Here is a 15,126-nt window from a genome sequence, read left to right as displayed (position 1 = left end):
TTTTTTATATAATTAATTAATTTAATTTCTCATTTCAATTATTCTCGAATAATTTATGTATTTTCATTACAATTTGGACATTTTAATAACACTAAAAAGGTAACACTTCATATTAGTATTATTCTCTTATAAAATAAACTTTGTAGATTGTGTGTATATATATATACTCTCTAATTCCATAGCAGTGAAGATATTTCTTTCGGCACCGAGATTAAGAAAAATGCGTATAATGTATTAAATAAAAAGATAATAAAGTAGGAGAAAAGAAAAAGTAGAAATAATAAAGTAAGAGAAATAAAAGTAAGTGAGATGAAATGTGTTGACTTTTACTAAAAAAAAGAAATGACTCCATTAAAATGGAACGTAGTACTAAAATGGTAAAATGACTCTACTAAAATGGTTAGATGGGATATAGTGTTCAAGGTTATTCACTTTTTGTGTGAATTTTGAATGTATTATTCATCAATTTTTTTGCAACTATACATACATCTCTGTATATGAAACAGATTAGGTGAGCATTCAAGCCACGATACAATATCATGCTATCACGGAGTGAATGTAAAACTAACCATCTTTTTAAATTAATAAAAATATCAAAAAAGAAATTCAGCATGCATTAGTATTAATATAAACGGCTTGATTTTATAGACAACTTGTATAATGAAGGCTATTTTGTAATTTTCTCTTTGCAAACCTTGTGTATTAAATTTTAATTAATCGGTATGTAACCTCAATTTCTGATATTCTACAATTCTCACCCGTGCAAGCGTGCTATATATCCAAGGTTACGATTTTATACATTTATGTAACTTCAAACAACATTTTAAAAAAAATTACATTATGAATAAAATGCGAACATTTATGCGTTGATTACTAATAACATAAATTCATGTTAAAAAGCTGTTACAGTTTACTCCAAACAACATTTTAATGCGATTTCAAGAGCGTTGAATAAGCAAAATTCATATTCTAAAAGTATTGAAATCCACTCAACTTAAAAACTAGAATGGATTATTGAGTTCTAATATGTCCCAATTCTTCAAAACCGATGATGATACCAGAAATTATAGTATACTACTAGTCTACTACTTCATTTGGTCAAGAATCTTGAAATTTAGCCAAAATGATGTATTTCGTTGTGGAAATTTTCAAACTGATAATTCAACACCAATGTTCTCATTTTCATTTGTTCAACTAAATCGACAATGAATCCAACAATTACACTGACCAACGACAGTGAAAATATAAATTACACATATCATCTATGAAAAAAAGGCTATATACAACCAAGGGCATACTTTACACAGCCTCACATATACATGGGGAAACCTGCCTTCACAGCACAACCACAGATGAAAACAGCCCCACAACAAATTCTAACATTTGAAACGAATTGTAAACCTCGTTTTTAAAGCTTTACTAGAGTAGTCGTCAGATGTAACAAATTTGTCAAATATTAGGATTCACCTGGTTTCGAGACTTCTGCATTCTCAGGTAACAAATTTAGAAAGCTTCCCAGTGCAGATTGATTGGATTCTGAATCTGACTCCTCATCTGTCAAAGGTGGTAATAGGATTATAACAACGGAGAGAATGATTGTCCGAACAGTAACGGAGAGAAGATGAAAAGAATTGTACTGAATAGGGATTTGACGGTAGGTCTTTTGGGTTTGGTGCTCTTCTTCCTCAGTTCGGCTGGCAATAGAAAGAACGGAAGTAATGCATTAGTCTACAATTGTTAATTCCGTATTCAAGGAAAGAAACAACACAAGGTAATAGATGTGTAATGATAATTCAACATGATAACAAGAGTGAAATGGCAAATGCATTTATAATTGGTTTAAGAGTTTTGGAGTAAGGGTTGATGAATGATAATAAGAAGGGATGTTAATGGGACCAACCCACTTGGTCTGAAACAATCCTAGTGGGCTACTCGGTTCGTGTCAATCAGGCTCGAATTTTTTGGCCAAGACCCTGAACCTTGATATTTCTGTGTTATGTAAATTGCCTATTGATGATCTCATAAACACTGCTCCTATCTTATTTTTCATGAACAAAAGCAGAAAAGACTCACCACCTTCAATTTCGGACTATATGGACATATCTAGTAATATTGGTAAAAAAAATAGAAGAGCAACAGCATACCTACGCCAGGAACCTCGTGTTCATTCACAATTTCAAAGTTCTTGTAAGTATAGCCCATGAAGTTTACATCCTTGGAAGGAAGCATCTGCAGCATGAAAGATAACTTCACATCACCAATTATAGAGCATGCCAAAATGAGTTCTTGATTTTAGTAGCAAAAGGGGAGTCGAAAGAGTCGGTGAGCAAATCAACATCACAGAAATTAAAATCAAACTGCTAGAAACAGTTGTTCATAGCGGGATTCACTAACCTTCCTCCAGGGACCTGATTTTGCGCTTGATGTGACTTGATTATCAGACTGCAAAAGACAGTAGTATTACAACACAGGAAAAATAACAAAAGCTTAACTACTACATGAGTGAATAATACAACCTCGTCAAACTTCTCAAAGTTTTGAGTATCCAGTTCACCATTAACTTCTGGAATGAATGCAGCTTTCATTTCATATAACTTGTCCCACTCAATACCCTTGAACCATCGGTGAGCCTGGGAAGGCCATGAAGAAGTTAACTTGATAGTTTGTGATATTACAATTAAATATTATATGAACTTAGACACATCATAAGCACCTTTATTTCATCAGCTCCCCTCGTCCCAAGCCTTTTCTCTACATTACATAACAGTTTACATATAAGATCCTTGGCTTCTGGTGATATCTTTGCCTCTTCGGGGAACTTAAGATGAGTTCTCCAGTTCACAATCTACACCGGAAATAAAAGAGAAACCATCGAGATCAAGACACTGATCAAGCAGATAAAGTAATATACAAGAGTACAAGAGTGATGATGCTGTATGAACTTATGCAGCTGGAAATGAGAGGCGTTGGTTTCGGATGTGATATTTTGAATTCCACAAAGTAATTAAAATACAGAATGGCCAGTGCTCAGACAAATTTACCTTTCTGCATGTTGACATTGGCTCATCTGAATAAAATGGTGGATATCCTACCAGCATCTCATACATGATAGCGCCAAGGGACCACCTACCACAAACAAATTTTCCAGTAGAATTAACTTGAAAAACAAATGTTGCAAGAAGAAAGGAACAATATAGATAAGCAAACATACCAATCACATTCCATTCCATATCCTTTCTTAAGCAGAACTTCTGGAGCAATATAATCAGGCGTGCCAACAGTTGAATAAGCCTACAGAAAAATACATAAGGAGATACAAGCACAACTGAATTCAAGCCACAGCGTAAGCAACTATTGTCCGAGATTTAGTTTATGAGCAGGAGTCTCACATTAGGGCGCACACAGATTTTATCAGTTTACTTCTTTACTCGTTAATTTTTGTTGTTTAGTTTGATTAGGATTAGGATTCAGGCCATGGGCTTTTTGCACCCAGGCTGAATTGAGTAAAAGGGTCTCAACTATTTAGCGAAAGGACTGAGAGATGGACTGAGAGATGCAATCAGCAACATTTCAATATTCAGAAAAGTGGGAGGGAAGATCTATCACTACATCTGCCATATACTACATATAAACTTTATTACATAACTTCCGTCATTCCAGCTAGGTTCACACATGTGTTATTTATGCAAATTATTTGGGAAAGGTAATTAATAATCTTTTAAATGGAGTATGGAATAAATTAGAATGAAGAAAGATTGATAAACAATTCCAGCTTTTTACACTCAGTTATTGTGGACAAAGAGATGCTTTATAGCATAGCAAGAATCTTTCGCTGTCATCGGTACAAGACTATAGATGCCCTCAACTGGGAAATAAAGATAGAATGGAACCATATTGTGATAGGATTCTTACCAGCATCCTCCTATTCCTCTGCCAGTGTTGTAGTTGCTCTTGTTGAGTGCGCTTTGGTGCTGCAGGGCGGCCATCACTTTGAAGAGATCCACTGTAGTTATTTCCTACAGTAAAGTCCTTTTCTTGAATATTACTGCAATCTAGAGGCTTACATAATCCAAAATCTGACAGCTTCATGTGCCCATGTCGGTCAAGAAGCAAGTTATCAGGCTTGATATCTCTGCAAGTATAAATAACATTAAATATCATAATAAGTAGCCATAGAACCATACAAAAATTATCACAAACCTATGAACATAATTATGCTTGTGAATAGACTCAATTGCGAGTATTGTTTCCCCAACATAAAATCTGGCTTCATCTTCTGTTAATATGTCTTTACGCATCAGCAGAGTCATCATGTCACCACCAGGCAGGTATTCCATTATTAGGTATAGATACTCTTCATCTTGGAAAGAACAATAAAGCTTGACAATGCAATTGCTGTCAACTTCTGCAAGTAGGTTCCTTTCTGCTTTAACATGTTCCACCTAAACAAACAGAACAAGAATAAGCAATAGCAGTTAGTCCACAAATCATCTTAGAAAATTGCCAACTTTTTAATGGTAAATACTGATTACTACCTGACCCCTACGAAGCATTTCTGACTTCTTAAGCTTTTTCATGGCATATACATGGCCAGTTGATTTCTCCCGGCATAACCTAACCTGCATCAGGACACATTTCAAGTTAGATATCATGCAAAAGAAATACTAAAACTATTGCTATCAATATTAGCATCTTGGCTGGACAGAAACAACACCCTATTTCTGCCTATTGAAGAATATACTACATAACTGATCTTGTTTGACATGCCAAATATGGGGGGGGGGGGGTTTCCATTCAAGCAGGAGCAAATTTATTTTTGGTTGCGACACTATTTAAAGACGGTGGCCTTGAACTAAAACCTTTGGACCCAGGCACTAACTGCTCAACCGCTAGGCCAACACACACAAACACAGAAGTAGCAACTTCTAATGGCAAATACTGTATGTACTCATACTTCTTTTGCTGTGTCATTTATGGAGTAATCAAGCAAATATTGTTCAATGGGCATCTAAAACCTGACAGTCAATTTTAAGTGGCCTATGTCATCCTTCTATATGAACCAATCAACAAACATATGATGCAATAAACTATTTTTCATGAACAGTTATACAAATAGAAACTCAGAGAGAGAGAGATAACCTCCCCAAAAGCACCCTTTCCTATCATTGTTAATGGCTCAAAATCATCAGCACCCATTTTATGCCTTTGAAGGTGCATGTATTCTGTTTCTTTTTTCTCAAGATGTTTCAAAAGGTTGTTTTGTTCTTCTTCAGTAACTTCAGCATCAGCCAGCTTTCTCTCCAGTACATTACGCCTGCAAAAACACAATATTATTAGTTAAAGGTTGTAATACAGAAAAATAAAGATCCATCACAACTATTTATTCTATTCAGTAAGAAATACTAATAGATTTGCAACAACATAAGAAAACTAAGGATTGTGAAATATTTTCATAGTTAAAGGTGACAGAAGGAGATACTGCAGCATGAAACATAGTTTAAATGATAAAATGGACTGAATGAACAGATTTTAACCTAACTAATTTCTTCATCTTTTAATGGACAATATATGTTTTTATTGGCTAAAGGGCATTCATACCAAAACAACTTTATATATTATACTCGTCCCTGAAGGGGCACAAGGCTATAAAGAGAAAAAGGTTAATACTTTGTAAGACTATCAGCAAGGAAAATCTCGATAAAATTCAATCATGAAACACTCATCCTGAAAATACTTAATAAGAAATGGAGGAGCTTCTGTCAGAGGCTGTTGGCCAGTTAGTTTAGTGAAGATCCTAAAAAAAGTGACTTTCTGAAACAAAAATCTCCACGGCCAATCAACTGAGAGAAAAGAAATCATACCTCTCTCTCCGTTCCTCCAGACTCTTCATCTGCTCCTTGTAGTGTTTTTCGATATATTGCTTCGCAGCAGCTACTTTCTGCTGAGTAGCATTTGAAGGAGTTTCATCATTCAATGGTGTTTTTGAACATTCTTTCCCGTATGGTGTGGGTTCTGTCTTCTTGCTTGAAGTCTTATGTTTCTCTTTTGGTCGGAATTTCCCAAACCAACGTTTAGCAGATTCCATCTATTTTAACCCTCTCTGTCAGAGTCGTGTAACAGTTACAAACCTAATGTGCTATATAGTTCTATTTACTCGACAGCAAGCTTCCAAATCATCAGATATGGATTCGAACTCTCAAGAGTATAGGCCTCTTTATCAGAATCGTGTACCAGCTACAAACCTAATGGGTAATATAATTCTATTTACTCGACAGTAAGCTTCCAACTGGTCAGTTACGGAATTGAATCCTCAGATCACAGACAGAAACCATAACCATTGGAGCGCTGGATAGAGAGACAAATTAAACGTAATCAGTCAAAAAGGTAAACTCTATCTATTAGTAAGAAACATCAAAATAATGAATATGATTATAAATCACACGTTTAAAAACAAATCCATATTTTTGGAAAACTAGCCTATTTAACTTCGAGCAAAAATCTCCACAATTAAAGTAAATCCAACTGGTAAATGAGCCAAATACACCTAAGAAAAGCAAATTTGATCGGAAGTAAAAAAGAAATAAAAATATTAACTCAAAAGAGTTGCAAATAGATTAATTTTACTAGCATCAAACAGGAAGAGGAGAGAGAAGTCAAGAAATTTATTGCGTATCACATAAAACTGAAAATAACCAAATGACCAAACGCAGCAACTGCCCCCACTACTGTACAGACTACCAATATGGAAAAGGATCTTCAACAATCGCACAAATAACTAAAATTTCACAATACAAATAGTTATATATCTCTGAACTCAGTATTCAAAATGTATAGAAGTTCAATCACGAGCATCATAATCGAACGCATCAATTGATCCTACACCACGATTTTCCTCTAAAATCGAGATTTCCCAGCAACAGAGTCAAGGAACCTTACCTGAAAATTCAATCCAGAAAATCGTGCACCGCGTGACTCCGTCGTCAACCGCATCAAAACAAGCAAGCGAAAATTGGCTCCGTGCGGACCATAAATTGCTTGAAAAACTGGCAAAAAACACCACCAACAGAAAAGTGAAGTTGAAACCCTAACTTTCTAGTTGGTTGAAGAAGAAGCATAAGACTGTGATGGAAACTTTAAGCTGTGGTGGTGGCATCATTCGCCATTAAAAGTTCTAGAGAGAGAAAGAGAAGAGAGATGTATTCTTTCTTTTTACCCTTTCCCTTTTATCTTTATTTAATTGCTTTTTTTACCCCAATAAACTATAAGTTGAAACTTTAATATACTTTGTAGCTAGAATTAAAAAGAAATACAAATACACTATACTAATTTTATTGCTATTTATTTGTTTGTATTTTTCAACTAATCTTGAGCACTAAAAAGTTAAATTCATGTGTCATTGACTTCTGAGCATTGCCTAATGGAGTAGTACTTATAAATCTTGGCCAATAAGAAGTATTCACCTAGTATTTTTTTCTTGTTTCTTAATTTTTTCTAATTATTTTTTATTTATGATTTTCAATTAAAGTAAATTTATGCATTAACAAATTAAAATTCATGAAAATAATATAATCCGTCCCAAGTTAGTTGTGTCATTTCTCTTTTTTGGCAAAAAAATTTATTATCTCTCTTACTTTACTCTCTTATACTTTTCTATTTCTTATTTTACTCTATCTACTTTAACCATTTACACATTAATTTCTTAAATCTCGTGCCCAAACAAAATATCTCTACTACCTTGGCACTAAGGGATAAAAAATTGAAATAAAAAAATTACATAATCAAGTCCTAAAATTAAAAATAAAATAAAATATGGCAATGTGTATTTATTATAGATGGAACATGAGAATTACCATAAAATATCAAATCTGTGATTTTTAATTATTTAAAAATAAAAATTATATGTTGTATGGCAGATTTTGATTGGGCAACGAATTGCGTGTTCTTAAACAGACCGCGATGCTGTATTCAAATGTTGGGTAATAGTAGTACAGTAAATTTTATAAGTTTATTATGTGTAAATGATTTGGCATGAGATTACAGATGCAACAATAATGGCATCATCTTCTTCTAGGAAAAACTATTAATGAAGAAAATGTGTAGTGTTTTACATAACAGTCTAACCAAACATGTCCCACTTTCCGGTGCCAACCATTCTCTACTTAGTAATGCAGATGGCTATACTGAGTAATGTTCAAATGGCACTCGCACTAGAAGAACAACATAACATATTAACGGCGCGAAAAAGCTTGCTTCTCGCCATCAGTTCCGCACCATCAACTAGCAATGCCCATATCATTCTTACCTGCAGAATCTCATCTGGTGCAAGTCATGACCAACGTATTCCACAGTCACAACACGGCCATCAAATGTACGTCCGTGTAGACAATGTGCGGCCATACAAGCAGCTTCCAGTCTTCGATATTCTACAATTACAGAGCCAGGCTCAAAGATATGCCCAGGATCCACAAAAGCATCATTTCTGTCACCTTCCCCCGGAGCATCCAATTGAATTCTGTCAATCATGTCCAACTCAACATTTACCGATTTGTTTCTCTCTTCTATTTCCAACGCTTCCAAAGAACTTTGTAGTTTTGCATCATGCTCTTCTGATTTCAAGTCTTCGGTAGAAGGTTTGGTTTGAAGTTCATAGTTCACCACAGAAGTCGAACTTGAATTATTGCTTATCAGCTCAGTATCTGTATTATTTAGTTGGTTACCAAATTCTTCATGGATTGATTGGCTTGGGGGTTCTTTGAAAGAAGCATCTTCACCATTCAAAGGTAGTTCACACACTTCATCTCTTGTATTATTGCCAGCAGTTATCTCATTAGGCAAGCATTCATCAACCACACTGAACCTAGTTATATTCTCGGGATCAAGTGGTCCACTTGACACATCAGATGAGACAGCAATATTATCACATCAGTTCATCTGGGGCATCATCCAGAGGTTCCGATTTCTCAGAATCTCTAAGCCTAGAAGTACTCTCACTAGGTTGTTCGTCCCTACGGCTCCTATTTGCAAACTGAAAGCCATATGCATCAGTAGCAGCACTCGTGTTACTTACCTCGTTACATTCCATGGTGCCAACAACATTTGTTTTCTTGGCAACATTTATAGATCTCACCATACCAAACCTACAGTATAAAGAAATTTAAGAAAAGTATGTGAGCAAAAACAAAAAGTACACTGAACTCACTAAATCTTTAGTTATGTCACCCTGGAACACTCCAACCTTATATCTTCCAATAATTCTTCTAGCTCTAATTCAGACAATGAATCATCAGGATTGAACTGCAAGTTGTAAGGGCATAAGTAATATGATGTTACTTCAAAGAATTAGAACATGGATTAGAATTAAAGGGAGAGAGAAGGAAAGCTGGAACATAATAAGATACAAGCTTTTGTTTCACTTTTCTGATCTTTGTTGGTGGCATATCGAAACTATTGTCTTCTAGAATGGTAAACTAACATGTAATCTTGTTTTCTATCAAACTTATTTTGTTTTATTATGTCGTATCTCACTAATTTTTTAGTGCTCTTTTCAGCTTTTGGAGATTGCCAGAGCCTTTGGACTCGTGAAAGCATTCCACTTTCAGCATATCGCTGATACAAATGAACCGTGTGCATTTCTCGAGGTACGATTTTTTAGGGTTGAAGAGAGTTCTGCAATGCATAGATAAAACCTAAGCAGTCAAAATTCGTGCGTCTTCTGTCTTTACCGTGTTTGCGCCCTTAGTTTTCTAGGGAGTGCTGCATCTTAAGCTTGATTTCAGTCTTTTACATCCTTTTGGATCTCTCTCCCTCTTGTGTGTGTAAGGTGAGAAACCAATTATATATCACCTCAGTATGTTGATCATTTAGTGACTTCAAAGGCATGTAACTGATACTACATAACAAATAATGAGCATCAGAAAAAAAACCTTATCCAGCTAATCTCTAGAGAGAGGAGTTGATTCAGAAGTCTTAGCATCCAAATAAGAGTGTCATAGCTGAAAGTAAACTCTGGAGGTTTGTGATTATAATAGTTCAAATCTAATGTCATCGTTAAAGGTTCCAACTTATTCTTTTCAGTAACTAGTAACATTAAAGGTCATAAGTTAGTCTTCTTTGTCATGATCAAAGCATGAGTAAATTCCAACACAAGATAAATGAATATGACAGGAGCAGGGTTTCTGGTGCACCAACTTAGCAGCTCATATTTACAGTTTGGAGCTTCGCCCTGACTTAGTTTTCTCACTAAAAACACTTGCTTCAGAGTTCACACTCATACTAGAGTTTTTCTAGTTTCTGTTATAGATCTTTCATTTTCAGCTGTCACGGAGTGAAAGGCGGATCCACCAAATGCACTTGCTAATATGTCCACATTAGAAGCATAAGTCATAAAACACAGCAACCACAAAAAGGGAAACACACGAACAGAAATATGATAGGAAATAGAAATATGAACTGAGATGAACAATGATAGTACTCTTACAAGGCAAATCCTCTAACAAGGCCCTAGGGAAAATTACCATCCTTAAACTAAACTCTAGACCTCACACCCCACTCATACCTCAAGGGATCTATACATAAACTAAGGAAATAAAGATAAGAAATACAATAACTGAATAAAAACTACTTCCTCATAAACTTCAAATAACTCCCCTTTAATGCAATAATGAATACTTGACCAATATGAAAAATTATGAATAATATTTGCTGGTGCATGAACCAACATTTTAAAACACATCCTGTGATGGTATGATGTTTCAGAGCATACCTTGTGGGGTGAATCTTCTACGATGCCACTGATTGAAACAACATCAGGCACAGATTTGTCAGAAGACCCAGTCTGCATGAAAATAGGAACTGTCTGAAAACCTGCTACATGGAATAATAACGACAATGTACCTCAGAAACTAAAAGAATACAAAGGAAAAATATTGTCTGAATGGGTAAGTAGTTTTCTCAGTACAATATCAACCAACAAAGCTCAAGAAGATGAAGTTACAATCCGTGCAAGCAAGAAAGTAGCACAAAAGGAGGAAAATAAGATTCACGGTTTCAGAACAACTTATACACAGATAGATGTATGATACAGAGAATATTTCCTGATCAGATAATTCATCTACAAATGTGTCAGAAAAGAAAAATAGGTATATCCCATAAGGTTTAAATGCATGGGTGATGGGAAAACGTCATCAGTAACTGATCCTTACGTTCTTGAATAAAAAGTGGTGCATTTCCTGTGAAACACATTATATATGTTTAAAGGTCTCACTAGATGAATAAAAGGAATTTTTATCATAATGCTAAAAATTAGATGATAAAGCAAGTAAAATACAAGGGTAAGTTAAAAATCACTTTAAACCCCAAAATATTTCCACTCAATCAATTATATCGTGAACTGATAGTGCGGAAACAGTTTGTGGTTTGAACTGATACCTACTCAAATTATAAGGCAAATATCACTCATCGTTTTGCATCCATAATCATATCAAGTTCTGTAACAGAATATAGCACTAAGCAACTAACACAGGCATATCATTTATAAAGTTTAAGACTGGCACAAACAGACACCCCACCCCCCCCAATCGACACCAAATGTAGATTGCACACCTTCACATACCAGACAAAGAGCATGCTGCAACAAACATCGCCAATGTAATATTGTTATCCCAATTATTAAAGGGTATAAATATGTTTTGTGTCCCCATCTTTCACTGTTTTTTAGAATAATTTATGGTTTCTCAACAAAAAGCCCCTACTCCGTGAAAAGTTCGACCAATGTCCTACTTAACATAATTCGTCAGCACACTGATAGTCAGATGGCCGGATTCTTAGATGGATTATACTTTAATTGAGGTGGCTTGTGTTTTGGGGTTAATCATGTTTGTATCCCCAGCTTTCTAAACTTTCAGCAATTTCCAGAAAATACCTCTATAATGCCCCTGATAATATTACTATAAAGTATAAAGAGGAGAGAAATCAAACTTCGCCTAATATTAAGGGTTCATGAATGGAAAATGTCAAAATTGGGGACACGACACGTGACTAAAGGAAAGATTTGAAGTATTAAATTTAGGAGAAGTCAATACTGCATTTTTATTCATCTATTTATCAGTTCCAGATAATCTTAGTAGCATAAACTACTGTTTTGGGTCGCACAATTCCTTTTTCGGTTATTCTGCACCATCTAAGCCAATTATTCAATAAATTAAAATAATGGGGCAACTTCTTGTGTAAAGCAAAACTGACATAGACTTAAGGGGGAAAACAAGAAAGGGAAATGACTCATGCCAATGAGAGGATAGGAATGAGATGCAAGTAAAGCCAAGTACATAAAAATGAAGTACAATTACTTTTCACATATCAATTATCAAGTAATAATACTGAGTTTGTGATCTACTTATCAAACATTAGTCATTAAATTGAGCATCTACCATAACATTAGCAAGCCTTATAAAAGAATAAAGAACAGCATGGCAATGATTCTTACAGTTACATTAGCATAGTCCTTTGGGCACGAGTTTAAGAATTAAGATTGGAACCAGAAAAGGATATTCCATCTAAAGAGAGAGCAGCAGAAGCATCCTCAGGGTCAGAAACTCCAAAAGAGCTTGGCTTTTCTCCTTATGTATCTGCAATTCAAAAGGGGCAAAAGCTTGCTGAATGTTTAGCTAAAACTGCACATGCATAATAGATTAATATATCAAAAAAACGAAAGGACACATACTATACAGCCAATACAGGGCTGGGTTCCCGGAACATAGTTAACACCAGATGACAGCAAGCGCTTGTTAATGCATTCTGTTAAATCTTTCTCAGATGCTGAAAGAGGCAAGTTTTCTATGTAAAGCCTCATCTTAGGTCTTGTCGCTTGAGTTAGCTGAATTGACTCAACAGCATGCAGCTGTGAAGATATGGTATGGAGTGAAATTCCAATCGGCTTCACCACAGTAGGAGTTATAGTGGGGTACTCCATATTATACGATAATGATTTTTGGCTCATAGCATTCAAATTGAACAGAGTTGATGTAGCCATCACACTCTTTTTCAACAGGCTGTAAATCCCATCCAGCAGCTCTTTTCTCTGGAGAACGACGGATTGGGGAAGGTGTTTTAGCAGCAGCCTCTGTTTTCCTCTTTCTGGGTGAATAGCCTCCAAGACCACTTGAATTGTTAGTATTACGCCTGTAGTGGCTATTAGATCCATTACTGGGTGTCCACTTGTTATCAGTATTAGAGTGCTCTCTTCCTGATTTGTCTTTTGTAGAATGGGATGATGGTTCTGCAAGCTCCCTCTTATCTTTCAATGTGTGCTTGTAAGCCTTTGGTGATTGTGAAAGAGATCTTCTACCTCTGTCTTTCTCGCGATCTTTGCTCCGTGACCGTCTTCTTTTCGACCTGGATTCTTCAAGATAGCTCCTTGTTTGTTCTGATCCTTTCCTTACAGAATCATTCATTTTAACATTATCCCTGCCCCTAGATTTATCTTCCTCGGGATGGTGTTTGTGTTTCTTTTCCTTGACAGATTTATCTCTGCCCCTAGCAGGTAAGTTCTCTATCTGCCTAACATCTCTTACGTTTCTTTTCTTATGCTCATTATCAGAATCACTGCCTATCCGGTCATCTGGTTTCCTCTTTCTGTCAACCTGTCTCTCCAGTCTCCTCATTAAGTGGTTTTGCTTTTACTATTTCAGATTTGACTCTGCTTCTTTCAGAAATTCTATCCTGTTTATATGATTCACTATCTTTCCTCTTGTCACGTCCGTTATCAGAATTAACACTTAAGAGGTCATCTTTTTTTTTCGGCTGCCATGACTTCTTCAGTCAAAATTTTCATCTGACACTCTACTGTGTCTCAGAATCCCGTCTCCTTTCTCCTTTGACTTAGCATCAGGATATAGAGATCGGTCATCATTATCCTGGACTAATTTCTCATTCTTTCTAGTGGCATTAGTATCCACTTTTCTCCCAGACCTTGCCTTCACAGTATCATTTATGTTTCTGCTTTCAACCGGTGGTTTTGAATCATCAAATATTCGGGAATGAACTTCTGGAACATCAGATGCCCTTTCTATGTTGTCTTGTGCTAATTCACTACCAGGTGCTTCAGAGCTACTGGAAACCTGTTGAGCAGCATCTCCCTTCTTTTTTCTTCTAAGCATTATCTCATCATAACTCATCGGTCTCGTCCTCCCTAAAGTGCCATCCAATAAATCTTCCAGTGGCATTTCATTAGTATTTCCGTACATCTCCTTTCGTGAATCAGAACCTGCCATAGTGCTTGTACACTCCCAGACTGTTAAAATAGCAACATATTCAAGACGGATAACAGAAAAGGAACTAGCTCACCAATTCTGCACACGCAGATTCGAAAACCACCACCATGACTTTTCCAAGAAACGGAAGAATTTGAGGTAATGATTGAAAAAGGCCCTTCTTATCTACTAGCATTACACATTCTTCCATGAAAATAAGCATGCTTCCAGAAATTCATACATATTCAAATACTCTAACAGCTAACAGAAAATGTAAAGGCAGTGTACAAGTTAGGGAGGAGGGTAGCCGGAAATGTACCTCAATTTAGTAGGAGCTGCCGGTTGTTCAACGCAATTTATGGAACGAAGAGTGCCGCGCGGCCTGCGGCTATGAAATAGAGTGGTTATGGAACAAAGAAGGTGGAAGCCGCGGCGGCAGGAAGGCGGTGCGCATAAGGGGGTGGGTTGTGCTGAGCAATTCTTTGGCGTGAAAGATTGAAGAAGAAGAAGAATACCTGAGCTGAATTTAGGGCTGCAAGGGCACCAGTCCATAAACCAATTTAGGCCATGCTAACTGCTACCCATCTTCCAATTTAGGGCATCCACAATGGGACGGATGTCCCGGCTGACATCCCGACAGACTTCCCAAAAACACCTCATGTCACATCATAAGGACATCCCACTGCACTGTCACGCCGTAAGGACATCCCACTACACAATGGCGGACATCCCCAAGAACATCCCGACGGACATCCAAAAAAACGATAAAAAATCGGGACGTCTGTCGTGTCAACGCAATGACGGACGTCCCGGAAAGCCGCGGAACTCCGATGTCCGCAGCGGACGTCCGTATCCGTATGCATGCTGCCTAATGGTGGAC

General features: G+C 36.3%; 2 protein-coding genes across 15 annotated transcripts; both read right to left on the bottom strand.

The window, feature by feature from the left end:
• Positions 1–1,154: 1,154 nt before the first annotated feature.
• On the bottom strand, positions 1,155–7,215 carry LOC121777327 (serine/threonine-protein kinase tricornered-like). The gene is made up of 14 exons (XM_042174549.1): positions 6,937–7,215; positions 5,862–6,345; positions 5,140–5,314; positions 4,536–4,619; positions 4,201–4,442; positions 3,913–4,132; positions 3,212–3,291; positions 3,042–3,126; positions 2,714–2,845; positions 2,517–2,630; positions 2,395–2,442; positions 2,145–2,229; positions 1,638–1,694; positions 1,155–1,554 (listed from the first exon to the last, which is right to left on the bottom strand). The coding sequence occupies exons 2-14, from the start codon at positions 6,083–6,085 to the stop codon at positions 1,457–1,459; spliced, it is 1,644 nt and encodes a 547-aa protein (XP_042030483.1). The 5' UTR covers positions 6,086–6,345; positions 6,937–7,215; the 3' UTR covers positions 1,155–1,456.
• An 819-nt stretch (positions 7,216–8,034) lies between these two features.
• LOC121777183 lies at positions 8,035–14,804 on the bottom strand. Of its 14 annotated transcripts, none has more exons than XR_006045398.1 (5): positions 12,719–14,804; positions 12,482–12,623; positions 10,763–10,834; positions 9,236–9,294; positions 8,035–9,137 (listed from the first exon to the last, which is right to left on the bottom strand). XR_006045398.1 is itself a non-coding variant. In XM_042174357.1 (5 exons), exons 3-5 carry the CDS (start codon positions 10,838–10,840, stop codon positions 8,918–8,920), a joined length of 357 nt encoding a protein of 118 aa, XP_042030291.1. In that variant the 5' UTR covers positions 10,841–10,866; positions 12,482–12,623; positions 12,719–14,804; the 3' UTR covers positions 8,035–8,917. The 14 variants fall into 14 exon arrangements, 2 of the variants coding, with proteins under 2 accessions (XP_042030291.1, XP_042030290.1); XR_006045402.1 differs by having other exon boundaries at positions 8,035–10,863; positions 12,719–14,432; positions 14,566–14,634; positions 14,762–14,798; XR_006045403.1 differs by having other exon boundaries at positions 8,035–10,863; positions 12,719–14,432; positions 14,566–14,628; positions 14,762–14,776.
• Positions 14,805–15,126: the final 322 nt, after the last annotated feature.

The sequence above is a fragment of the Salvia splendens genome, chromosome 18 (assembly GCF_004379255.2).
Source record: "Salvia splendens isolate huo1 chromosome 18, SspV2, whole genome shotgun sequence".
Classification (NCBI taxonomy): domain Eukaryota; kingdom Viridiplantae; phylum Streptophyta; class Magnoliopsida; order Lamiales; family Lamiaceae; genus Salvia; species Salvia splendens.
Note: the sequence above shows the minus strand (reverse complement) of the source record. Positions and strands in the feature narration are given on the sequence as shown.